At 42.6% G+C, this 12,483-nt stretch overlaps 1 protein-coding gene across 1 annotated transcript in view; it reads right to left on the minus strand.

The window, feature by feature from the left end:
• Positions 1-2,066: 2,066 nt before the first annotated feature.
• The window catches only part of LOC147895062 (uncharacterized), a 133,672-nt gene continuing 123,255 nt past the window's right edge, over positions 2,067-12,483 (minus strand). Inside the window, exons 17-18 of the mRNA XM_087384172.1 lie at positions 3,221-3,276; positions 2,067-2,933 (exon numbers count right to left, since the gene is read on the minus strand). Coding sequence (XP_087240298.1) covers positions 2,190-2,933; positions 3,221-3,276 — 800 coding nt within the window. The 3' untranslated portion in view covers positions 2,067-2,189. The remainder of the gene's footprint in view (positions 2,934-3,220; positions 3,277-12,483) is intronic.

The raw sequence follows: 12,483 nt of genomic DNA on the forward strand, positions 1-12,483 counted from the left end.
TAACATGTTTGAGATTATATTTGCCTCTACCCTTATCTTTCACAGCACAGGCTTACACTACACCATGCGCATTCACTAACATATCCTTTCTAATCTGCTCATCTTGCAACAAAAGTCCCACCAACTCCTGAAAGATGAGAGGGTTGTGATTTCCCCTCATAGACAAGGTGAGTAATGTATGAAAAGAAAGATATGACTCTAGTAGTGAGTTCGATGTAGCAGAGACAAGGCTGCGAATCTGGTATGCATAAGTCTTGAATCTTGGTGACATGGTTTACCATTAAATCTCCTTCATTCATATGCATTGAATCAAGATATCTTCTCATAAATGAGACTCTTGCATCATTATGAACCTGATACATAGAGTGTCCCAAGCATCCTGCGAAGTCCGAATGGGTGGTATAATTGACCTCTTCAATGAAAGAGAAATTAAAGACAGCTTGTGCATCATGTGTATCCCATCATCTCTACTCTGGAGTCCCGAAGTCCCTCAACCAAAAGATTTATAACCATAAAGCTCCACAGACAATAGTTGGTGCCATCCAAAGGCAAGCACACCAAAAATGTCATTTCTATTCAGAGCCATCTCAACTAAATGCACAAATATGACAAGCTTTGATAAGTTTACGTACTGTGAACACAATGCATAACTAGCTGAAGGCTCAATTTCAAATAACGATACACCCAAAAATCTGCACCAAACAGTCAAAACCGGACGACAAGGGTTGTTTGAATAGTCCCAAAAGTCTCCGATACAAAACAGTAAATGCTCCACAAATGTGACCAAATGGCAGCATCACATGTGCTCTAGACAATGATCTTCTCAGTCTGAGAAAAAACGGAGAGTCCTCAACCTCTGTAGGAGTTGGAAACACTTCAAAACAAGTCTGTAAATAACTGTTTTGAACCTACACAGACTGTAGTTGCTGTAACAGTACTTAAACAACAAAAAGATGCTGTTCTGATAGCTGAAAACTGCACCAAAACAAGCCCAAAAGGTGGCTATAGCAGTAAATTGTTAAAGACACAGGTAGAGCAAAAACAGGTCGATTTGTAGAAGAAGAACTCCAGAACTATCTCCAGCATGGTCGACTAGAAAGTAGACAGCAGCTCCTCAATCACCTCGAGAATGGAGCCAGATGCTTCAAAATGACTCAACCTGACGCAGCCAATTTCTCACCCAAACAATAGTCGCCTAGTTTCCAAATAGCTCTAGAAGCCTCCGAGAAGAGACATACTATAGAATGTGTGGAAAGAAAAAGCCAAAAACAGGTCGACGAGCTTGTAAAATGCTATGAAATTGACAATTTTAGCAATAAATGAGTTGCACTTGCTGGGAATGTATGGATATCAAATCCCCTTTCCCTAAGCAGCTACTTGAAGCATCTTGTCTCCAAAAACAAGATGAAGGCTGAGTTTTTTTTTGCGATGAAAATCGAGTTCTCGTGACAAAAATGATCCCCAAGGGTGTGAGAGCTCAGGGGAGGTGCGTGGGCAGCGTGCTCTACCGCAAATGTGATTTTCTTTTGAGGTGGAGAGCTAAAAAACGTGGAGCACAGCTGAAATGAGATTGCAAGAGGGTTGTCAACATGACAAACCCTAAAACCCTAGGGTGAGTCAAAATTGACATTAACCCTAACTCAACCACTAACATGTGGTTAGCAGGAAAAACCTTAGAAAGAAAAAATGGCCCTAGCCTCCTAACTAATACACTGGCCACTGCCTTAAATATTACAATATATCCAACAGCAACGCAATGAATTATTATCGTATTTACTGGGATTCAGTTCCCAAATAATGCCATTCTTTGGCCATCACTAGCTCCATAATAAAAGCACTATGCCTAAAATTTTGCAAGGAGGATTAGATCCCAATGGACCCTTCATCAAGCTCTTTCTTTTATATAAGAATAAACATTCAGTTTTATTGTTTTTAGAAAAGAAATAGCATGCGTTTTGTGATGGCGAGATGTGATGAATTCTTCCCCACCCCTCAATAGCTCAATTCCAACTAGGTGTCAGGTGGGTGCATGAGTTTGATTGCCTACCAAGATTTTGTAGTTCAAAAAATAAAATAAAAAGTATTTTCCTTCTTACTTGATCTCTTATAAAAATGTTCACACACATTAATGTGTCTCCTACTGGAATCTTTCTGGAAATGACTCCATATCTTGTAGTTAGTGCATATGGTCAAAAATAATTAAGCACCTGATTTATGTAATTCTTGAGGAACAACTTTTTGTTATACCTGTAACGTATTGTCAAGTTTAGATGGATGCTATTATTTGGGATGTGAGATGTGTTTTCAACTTGACTGTGTACTAGGCCCTCCTCCAAAAGCAGCTTGTCCTCATTTATAGTTGTTGGAAATGAATTTAATATCTCAAGGCACCGGAGGCCTAAACTCACCTTAACCATAAGCATGACATAAGATTGTTTATTTACTGCTGCCAATGCTTGAGATAGACTTTCCGAACAAAGCTGTGAACGCAGTGCTGATCTTGCATTTAACCACTTCGTATTATCAATACAGGTAAAAAAGTCTCTGACACTTGACCTTACGAGTGATACCATGTCACAACGGCCATGTTCACAATCTGGGCGTACATGGTGCCTGCTAAAGCTTGAAAACTCTGGTGCTTCAACTACAGCCTCGAGTGCTATAAGCAGGGTTGGATCCACTATACCACCTGTGTAAATTGAGGGACTTGGCTGAAACTGCATGTATTCATACCCATAATCTGCCCAAGTATTCACAAGGTCCCACCATTCTGGTCTTTGTTCAGTTATGCCAGCTGCATAATCTTCAATAGCTGCTTTGGCTCTCATCCACAGTTGTTCCTGCTCTACATGTCTACATCTCTCCTTGAGAATTGCAATGGATTTTTCATCACAAGCTGGCCTCCATAAGACAGTGAACCATTGTACTCCATCCTGCATAGCCTTACTTTAGTGAAAGCTCTTCTGCATCAGAAGTATTTATTACAGATTTATGTAAAAAAAACGCCTTTCTTGAGAAATCCACAACAGCTACAAGCACCAATCTACACCACCTAATTGTTTAAAAACCCAACACAAATCATAATCTAGAAAAGAGGCAGGTGCAGTGGATCCTAATTATGTCATACTATGAAGAGTGTTAGCTTAAGAATTCTTTTGAGTCAACGTTAAACACGGCAACCTTTTTCTTAACCATCCATCAAAAAGGCCTGAAATCGCACCTTGAAGGATGGAAATATCTGGACTGAATCGAATGGATTGTTTTCCAGAACAAACCCTATAAAAACAGAAACAGGAAGAAACTATAAGATCAAAAGCTTTTCAAACTATGCCTTTTGACAAAAATCTTGAAAGTCATGGTCAAGTTTATCCAAATACCTTGAAGCCATTGTAGAAAAGGCTTGAAGTTTGGTAGATTTCATATTCCTATACATGTATTAATTTAATGAATGTAGATGGATTTCGATGGGCAAAAGTTACTTTGCACGTATCATGCACACAGATTACCATCTCGCTTGTCTTGAAGTTACTCTTAATGTGTGGGCATTGAATGCATGATCCCTCCTATAAACATTTGCCATTTATGAGAGGAGTAATTCAGGATAGAGAGTGCGGTTAACCTCCTGCAATTGCGCAAGACTTTAGGGCCACAAGAGACACTGCAACATAACTTACAATCAAGTGGCTAAGGACGTGAACGACTGTTGGAGATCAATCTCACTGAGAATGAGCACAGAAACAAGACAAGCCATTGTGCAGCCTGTCCAAAATGTAAAATAACAAACGAGAATAGCGAATGGTGAAAGATCACCCATATGCTGCAAAGATATTGTACAGATGTGAGGCACCCGTACAGGGACTGTATGTCAAAAACATCTGCTTCACCCTCAAGAAGAGAGAGAAAAGTTTTGAAGATTAAATGGTACAATAGAACAACAGAGTGCCCACTTGCTAAAGGACATCACTGATGTGTGGTGTAATGTAATAGGAGGCTGACACTGTGATACCATGAAGATAGATGTATCCAACCAATCTGACTTTGAATGCGTCTCCCCGTGCATGTCAAGCGTCACATAACATAGAGCTGTAGCACTCTCTGTGTGCACGCATCTGTGTTCGCGCACGCCAATTTGTATAGGGTTTTGATGCCACCTCCTTGGAGTTCACATAGGGGAATCAGCTTGGTCTATGAACGTAATCCCAAATGGTGGCGTTATAGATTGCAGCAGATTTGGTCCTGTAAACTTCCTCTTTGTCAATAGGTTTTTCTATGGCGAGTGATGCTTGCTCCTAGCACGTATACATATTGCTCCTCCTCTCTGTCTAGATGTCTGGCTCGAAGGGAATCCTTGCTCCATCTTTTATGGCATCGCCCTGTGACTAGTGATTTTCTGATTTTCCTCCAGCAGCGTCTCCAAGCCCAATTACTACGTGCTTTGGCAAGCTTTTTGGGCTCTTGGGCATCACCCACGGAGGCATGAATTTGATCTTATTTTCACTTGGGTTCGATATTGGGCACTCTGGACTCTGTACAAAGACAAAATCATAGTGCTTCAGAGACTCTTTTTCATGTTTCGCTATTTCCGGATGTCACGCAGGCAATCCCTTTATGATTGCGTGTATGTTCGTCAAATAGATTACTCTGTTCACTTGTCTTACAATGAAATCTTCTGATATTGCAATTTCATGTCTCCTCTTTTGGGACGGCTTTTTGTAATATAAACATACATGGATTTCACCCCAAAAAAGTGTGTGTGTGTGTGTAAAGAGAGCCAGCCCATTTTTCTGTTTTCCCTCGCCTGTGTGTGTTCTTTTGGCCGTAAAGGAAGCCGGCTACGTACAGCTTGTTGCAGCCCACGTCAACCTACGCGTGCCATCCGTACAACCGTACAGCATCTGTACGACGTCCGTACCTTTTCTGTCTTCCCTCGCCTGTGTGTATTTCATCTGGCCGTATAGGCTACGTACAGCATGTTGCAACCCCCATCATCCTACATCTGCCTTCCATACAACCATATGGCGTTCGTACGGCATCCGTACGTTTTCTTTCTGCACACGTCCCTTTTTTCTTTTCATCGCCCTTTTCTACTTTTTCTCTTTCCTTTACGTCCGTACAAATTCCATGTCTGACGTACTGTCCATATTGTTTTCCATGCTACATTCCGTACCGTTTTTTGTACTGCCTTCCGTACAGCTTCCCTACTGTTTGCCCTGTTTGTCCATACTGTGTTCCATATGATCATCTCCTTTTCCAGAAGCTTGCTGATTTTGCCCTCTTTCCGTTTTTCCTTTTTCCGTACATTTTGCTCTCTATTATATGTTCCTAGTCCTTTCAGATTCAGGGTTTTCTTCTTATCAGCTCAAGATGGATGGATATGAATTTGACAAGACTTTTCAAAAGGACAGGTTGGGCCATAATAAAAAGCAAAAGCAAGCTGTGCGTCAGGATGACCCTTTCATGTTTCATTTGAAGCCAAGATTGTTTATGAGGTCATGCATGAGGGTTTTGAAGACACTCATAAGGCATGGAAAGATTCAGTCCCTATAGTTGGTCTCATGGTCTAAGTGGATGACATTGTCGACCCTCTGTGGGACTATGCCAAACATGCTGTCATTATTTTTTCCCAGGACGTATGCTTGCTGCTGCAAATGTGGGTAATTGGTTGACTCGAACTCTTGGTGGCTCCTTTGTTCGTAAAGTCCAATATGCAGCAAGGGGTTTTTTTGAAGTTATAATGACAGATGAAGAACATAAGCAGGTGCTCTTGGAGCATTCTCCCCTTTTGTATGGGCAACAAATGGTGCATGTGATTCCATGGTCACCGACCAGGGATTACCAAGCCCTCATACAGCATCGTTGTCCAGTTTGGGTTGAGATTGTGGACTTTGCACAATGTTTGTCTTCCCTTTTGCCCAAAATTGCAGCCTCTTTGGGCAAAGTAGTTTGCCCTCCATGGCCGAATGGGAATTCCAATCGTTTTTGCATCTTATGGAATACTAATCATCCCACGCCAGATTCTTATTCTGTCACTGTGAATAATGTTGACATGGGAAGTGCTTTTTACAAACTCAAGTGGGGTTTGTTTGTAGGAGCTTGCTTTGATTGCAAAAAATTTGATCATATGGCTTCCCAATATCCTTCACATGTGCAAAAAATGCATCAGGAACCCATGCTTGTGCAGATGCTAGCTAAAGATACTGGTTTGTCTTATGTGGCCAAGAATAAAAGCAATAAGCAGATTTCTGCAGCACAAGACAAAGGTAAAGCGTCGATTGTTTCTAATGGCTCTACTGCACATGTATTCCCTTCCTTACCTTCACCTTCTCCAGCACAGGTTTGAGAGGGGAAATTTTTTAATGATGTTGGGAAAAATTCTAGGAAAATGATTTCAGCCAGGAGACCTTTGCCTTCTCGCACTTGGAATGGTGTGTCATCGAATGGTAATAGTTCTGAAGAAAATTCAGGCATTGGCATTACATGGGCTGCGGTGACAGCATGTCGCACTCTTTTCCCGGAAGAGGAAGTTGCTACTTTGTTGTCTTCTCCTCAGGCTGTCTCTTCATCTCAGGGAAGAGATTCAGAACCTGAGGTTATACCTTTCAACATAATGCACAGTCCTCTTATTAGGCTGGCTTGGATCACTGGTATCGAGTTAATCCACAACATTCTGATAATTTTACTTGCAAAATATGGGTTGATTATGCTTTCACATACTGACACGTCCCCAGCACTCCTGAAACCTCTGATCTGCAAGCAAACACAAGAACACACCAAACGTGAGGAATCTGAGCAAGCTGCTCACCACCCAACCATGACATCTACAGGATGCGATCCTAAATCAGGAGATGTCCCCTCCGAGCCACGAGCTGAGCTATTGGCATGAACTCCCAACCAGATCCTAACCAGCCTAGTGTCCCATACAAGTGGCACCGTGAAGCCTGGGATCTGCTGATGGGCCTTGGGCTACGCTATGATGCAAGCGCGCATCCACTACTCAATCCAGGATCAGACCTAGCACCTGGGAACGAGACTTACTCCCATCGGCTCTCTAAGAACTGAACCTCTGGGCCCCTTATATAGACTCGGGTCCAATGCGCCAAAAATAGCGAAGACCTCTAACTGGTTCGTACCCTTGCCACTCAACCCGAGAATCAAGCCTGCCTAGCCCTAAGCCTCCCCAAGCTACCTGAGCTAGTCTTGTGTACCCAGTATACGTCAGATACCATTCTGTGCACATGACATTCTTTCCCTCCTTTAAAAACTCACTCCTGAGTTAGCTAAAAAACCCGAGAAGGTCCTTTGGAGGTTTTGTAATGTCTCCCATGTTGCATCCTCCTCAACACGATTCTTCCACTTGTTCTTATATTCCCTGATAGTTCTATTACGAATCTGTCTTTCACGAAATTCAAGAATACTCTCAGGTTCATGTGGAATAAAAGTCAAGAATACTCTCAGGTTCATGTGGAATAAAAGTCAAATCTGTAACTTTCTATTATTTCTTGAGGAAAAACAAGCTGATCATCCGCACCCAGTAACTCTTTCAGTCTGCTGACATGAAACACTGGATGTACTTTAACATCAGGCGGCAGTTCTAGTTTATATGCAACTGGTCCAATTCTTTAAACCACCTTGAACGGACCACAGTATCTGGGGGATAATTTCGGAACCAAACCAGTACTTAGGCTCTTGGATTCTTTGGGAATACGTAAATATACCATCGTTCCTTCAGAGAATTCTCTAGGTGAACGATGTCTACTAGCATAAAATATGTCCCGATCTTGGGTACTTCTAATAGACTCCTTGGCAAACTACAACATTTCTTGCATGTCTTGCAAGAATGTCTTTGCAGCATCATTTTGAATTCCCTTGAACCCAACCATAACTGGTGACTTCCGTTGAAACCTATACATAAGCATAATCACGGAGCTCTTGGTCACCTCCATGGATACCTCATGGACATCAAATCTTACCATGTGGTCATTAGGGAGCCCCCAAATGGAGTCAAACCCTTGCGCGTTCTAGGCAAACCGGTAATAAAATTCATGGAAATACTTTCCCATTTATTACTCGGGATTTGCAATGGCTGTAATAAACCTGCGCTTCTAAGGCGTTCTGCCTTCGCAAGACAAACCCGGCAACCTATCACATAGTTTTCAATAAATGCACGCATCTTAGGCCAATAAAAGGTATGTTTCACAAGAGACAAAGTCCGATGTATACCTGGATATCTAGCACTAGGAGCATCATGACACTCCCAGAGAAGATCCGAAACATCTGGCACACATATCTTTCCATTCCGGAACAGCAATCCGTTCCTAATCATCCACTGACCTCCCGCCGCCTATACCGTAGGTGGCACAATCCCTGAGTCCTCGTCAACCATGGAGCTCCCATCCTAGACTTTCTGCCAATAAGAACTGAAATGACTATCAGTTGCGCAAAGCCCCCTCAAGGATTGAAATAGGTCTGAGGATATTTTCGTAAATGACATAGCATTTACAAACTTGACTCGACTTAAGACATCCGCCACACTATTCATGGAACCCTTTCGATAACGTATTTCAAAATCAAAATCTTGCATTAACTCTACCCATCTAGCCTTTCTTCCCCTCAATTCAGACCCGTCACACACATACTTGATTGACTGATGATCTGTCAATACAAGAAACTTCGAACCATACAAGTAGTGTCTCCAAACCATACATAACTGCATAGAGTTCTTTTTCTAGTGTGGGCCAACGATATTGGGTGTCGTCTAGCTTCTTACTCTCAAAATCTACACGTCTGCCGTCTTGGAATAAAGCTGCCCCAATCGCAAAATCACTCGCATCAGCCTCTAAAACATAAGGCTGGGTAGGATCGTGTAATGTAAGAACGGGTGCTTCCTTGATATTTAACTTCAAGGTTTCAAAAGCCTTGTTCAATGCATCATTCCAAGAGATCGGCTGTGTAGGAAAACCGTGAATCCTAGGAAAGAATGAAGTTGTTTCACAGTCTGAGGGATAGGCCATTCCAAAACCTTCTAGATACGATCCAGATCAATGCTAATACCTTCAGAAGAAATCTTGTGTCCTAGGTAAATGATCTCCTTCATAAATAAGTCACATTTACTCATCTTGGCATAGAGCTTATGCTGTATATAAGTAAGACAATCCAAAGGTGTCCAATGTGGTCCTCTAGCATTCGGCTATATACCAAGATGTCATCTAAGAACACGACAACAATTTGTCCAAAAAAGCTCGGAACATATCGTTCATCATTTGTTGGAAGGTAGCAGGCGCATTGGTCAAACCAAAAGGTAATACGAGAAACTCGTAGTGGCCATACCTAGTTCGGAATGCGGTTCTATCTATGTATTTAGCATAGATACGGATTTGGTGATAACCCGTACGCAAATCAATCTTAGTGAAATACTTCGCTCCGGCCAAACGGTCTATCAAATCATCGGAACGAGGAAGAGGGTATCGATTCTTAATTGTCACTTTATTCAATGTTTATAGTCTATTCTCCACGAGCTATCTTTCGTCTTTCTTAAGAGGGCAAGTGCTCCCCACGGTGATTTATTTAGGCAAATATAGCCCATATTCAATAATCTTGTAGCTCTGAAGCTAACTCATCCTCCTCAAGCTGGCTCATCCTATAAGGTGGATTACTAATAGGTTGAGTCCCAGGTACTAAATCCATGCAATGATCTACTGCCTGTTCTAGAGGTAAACCTTCCGGCAGTTGAGCAAGGAATATATCCATGAAATCATCCAACAACCTTCTCAATTCACGGTGTTCAAACACACCAAAACACACTAATACACATCATAATGAGAAGTGTTTATTATATTCCGAAGCTGCATCGCAGATACAATAGGTCCCTCAGAAGAGGGAATATTATCACATTGAATACAAGATCGGATGTCCTTATCCAAAAAAGAGAGTGTATGCTCTTTCCATCCAATCCGAATATCGTGGGTTTAAACCATTCTATTCCAATTAACAAGTCCACATGTTCCAAGTGCATGACAAAGAACGTAAGAGCAGCTGCGTAGTCTTGACTCTGGATAGAAAGTGCGTCAATCTTGCGATCCCAAAACTGCTTCCTAGCTGGAAGCTGCACCTCGTAGGTGTGATCGCTAGGTATCGTGGACAGCCCCATCCTCTGCACAAGTTTGTAATTAACAAAATTGTGAGAGCTGCCCGGGGGTCAAAGAAAATGTGAATTCTTTGGTCCCTTACTTCTCCATAAACTTGGAAAAGGTCATGGGGGCCAAATAACGAATTATTAAAAGTGCAATTACAAGAAAGTGGGAAGGTAATGACATTTACAGAAATACCTATCATCGAAACTTGATTAGCTTCCTTAGCTTTGGTGCCTTGTCCCACATGGAGCTTCGGTCCCGATGCTTGCATCTGGTTCTTGCGCTTAGGACAATCATTCCGAGTGTGTCCCCGTTCCTCGCATATGAAGCAACGTCCTTCTTTCTTTAACTTCAATGTGCATAGGAAACGGGCACGACCGTTCTTCGTCTGAGTCGAGTTCTTCTTGGTGTTGTCTATAGACTTTGACTCCCCGGTACCAGTGGTATACTGGAAGAACTTCCTCTTGTTCTTCCCACTCGTGTCGGCAATGGTGGTTCCCTTTGCGCTGGCCATGGTATCATCATAGATGTGCACATAGTTCATGGCCTCTTGCAAACTGGTACACTTGTTCTTCTGAATCTGAAGCTTATACGAGTCAAGCAAACCATCCACAAAGAAACCTAACAAGGTAACTGGATCCATCTTTGTAACTCTGGTCTGCAAATCACGAAACCTCTGAAGATAAACCTCAAAAGTCAAATTCAGCTTGGACATATCGAGGGCCTTGAGCTTGCCTACGATATCGTAATCTTCCTCCTTCTTTACAAACTCTTTCCTAAAGACCTTTTTGAATTATATCCATGTTGCAGGCTTGATGAGTTGGAGTTCCTTCCACCACAATAAAGTCTTCCCTGACATATACCCTACTGCAAGCTGCATCTTCTTGTCATCTGGGTAAGGGTGAAACTAGAAGTGTACTTGCCACTTGTGCAACCAAGTGTCAACCACCTCCTTGACACAAGACTTCTCATCTCCGGCATAGGGATATGGAGTGATATTTGGACCTAACACTCAAGCCAAAGCATCCACATGCATGAGCGCCTGAACAGTGCTAGTCAAAAGTGAGAAAGAAAGAAAGAAATATATATTAACGTCCACGGGAGACCTCACAGGCCTATGGGACAAAGCGCACAGAAAAGCGAACTCATACAGCTGCTGGTGATTTGAAGACACTCTAATGCTTGTATGGTTGTGATACAAGTCTGAATGCAAAATTCACATGGTTATACTCCATGTCTTCTCAAAGGATGAAGGATGAAAAAGGCAGGCTTACATTAGAAGAATTCCATTCTCTCTAGTAACAAAAGGCTAGCCCCTGATTGGACAAGAAGAATTGAAGTCGGACCCCATCTTGCCCATCCCACTAGAGTACACATATGTACGTTACATGTTGAAGTGCATAAACTTGATAAGTTGCTATATTTGCATATTTATTATGCTTGGAATTTGATTCTAGAAGAAGTCTCCGCATCTTGCATTGTAGAAGTTGAGGAGGTTGTGTTTTTAGATATGGTCAGTGGGCTGAAGCAAAGGGTACGCTAGGACCCTTGCTGAGTACTAATCTATGCTAACAGAATCATAATCATAAACATAATCATAATCATATCATATCAATCAATCTATCCAGGCGCGCTAACCGAAGCCTGGTACAGTGATGGCTCTCTGGTGGGCTGCGAAAATATCTCGTATTTGTGTATGTCGAGCTGTCTCGCGCTGCGGCGGGGGACGCGGTCTTCTCGCTCTCTGGACTCTCTGGGCTATGTCTAGAGTGATCCCTCGTCTCTATGGGTCTCCTCTGAGGAAAGCTATGATAGGTTGGACCTCAATAGAGTGTACTCTGGGGGCTCTCTGTCGCACATGTGGCCTCTGCGCCCCTCTCTCGGCGGTACTGTGGAAGCTGCTCATCCAGACTGCATATTGGCTAGCTCCTCTACCTCCACTCCACTGTGTCCGGGGGCTGACTCAAATGTATAGAAGTCAGTGACGTGCCGCTGTGCCCGGTCACCCTCTATGTCCTGTAGTGGTCTAACCAACCCCTGTTGCTCTCTGATATGTCGTAGAAGCACCTCCCTTAGAGTGAAGTCTGAATCCCTTGGAGTTGCTGTGTCAACCCCGTTTGATTCGCATGAACTCGCTCGAACTTTTCATCGAGAGTGGTGGTGAATTCACTGAAGGCAATCTTCGTAATCAAATCATCGTAGAGGCCTTGGTCATCATCTACATGGTAATTCATATCTTGATCACCCATAGCGAGCGCGGGGTCTACTGAATCAGCCATGAAGAAAGTGGAGTAAGGGAAGCTCTGAAGGCCAAAGGGAAAGGAAAAGGAATCGTGAGGAAAGGAGTAGAGCA

The sequence above is a fragment of the Dipteris shenzhenensis genome, chromosome 13 (assembly GCF_047967505.1).
Source record: "Dipteris shenzhenensis isolate YYH24624 ecotype China chromosome 13, Dip_SZ_1.0, whole genome shotgun sequence".
Taxonomy (NCBI): Eukaryota; Viridiplantae; Streptophyta; class Polypodiopsida; order Gleicheniales; family Dipteridaceae; genus Dipteris; species Dipteris shenzhenensis.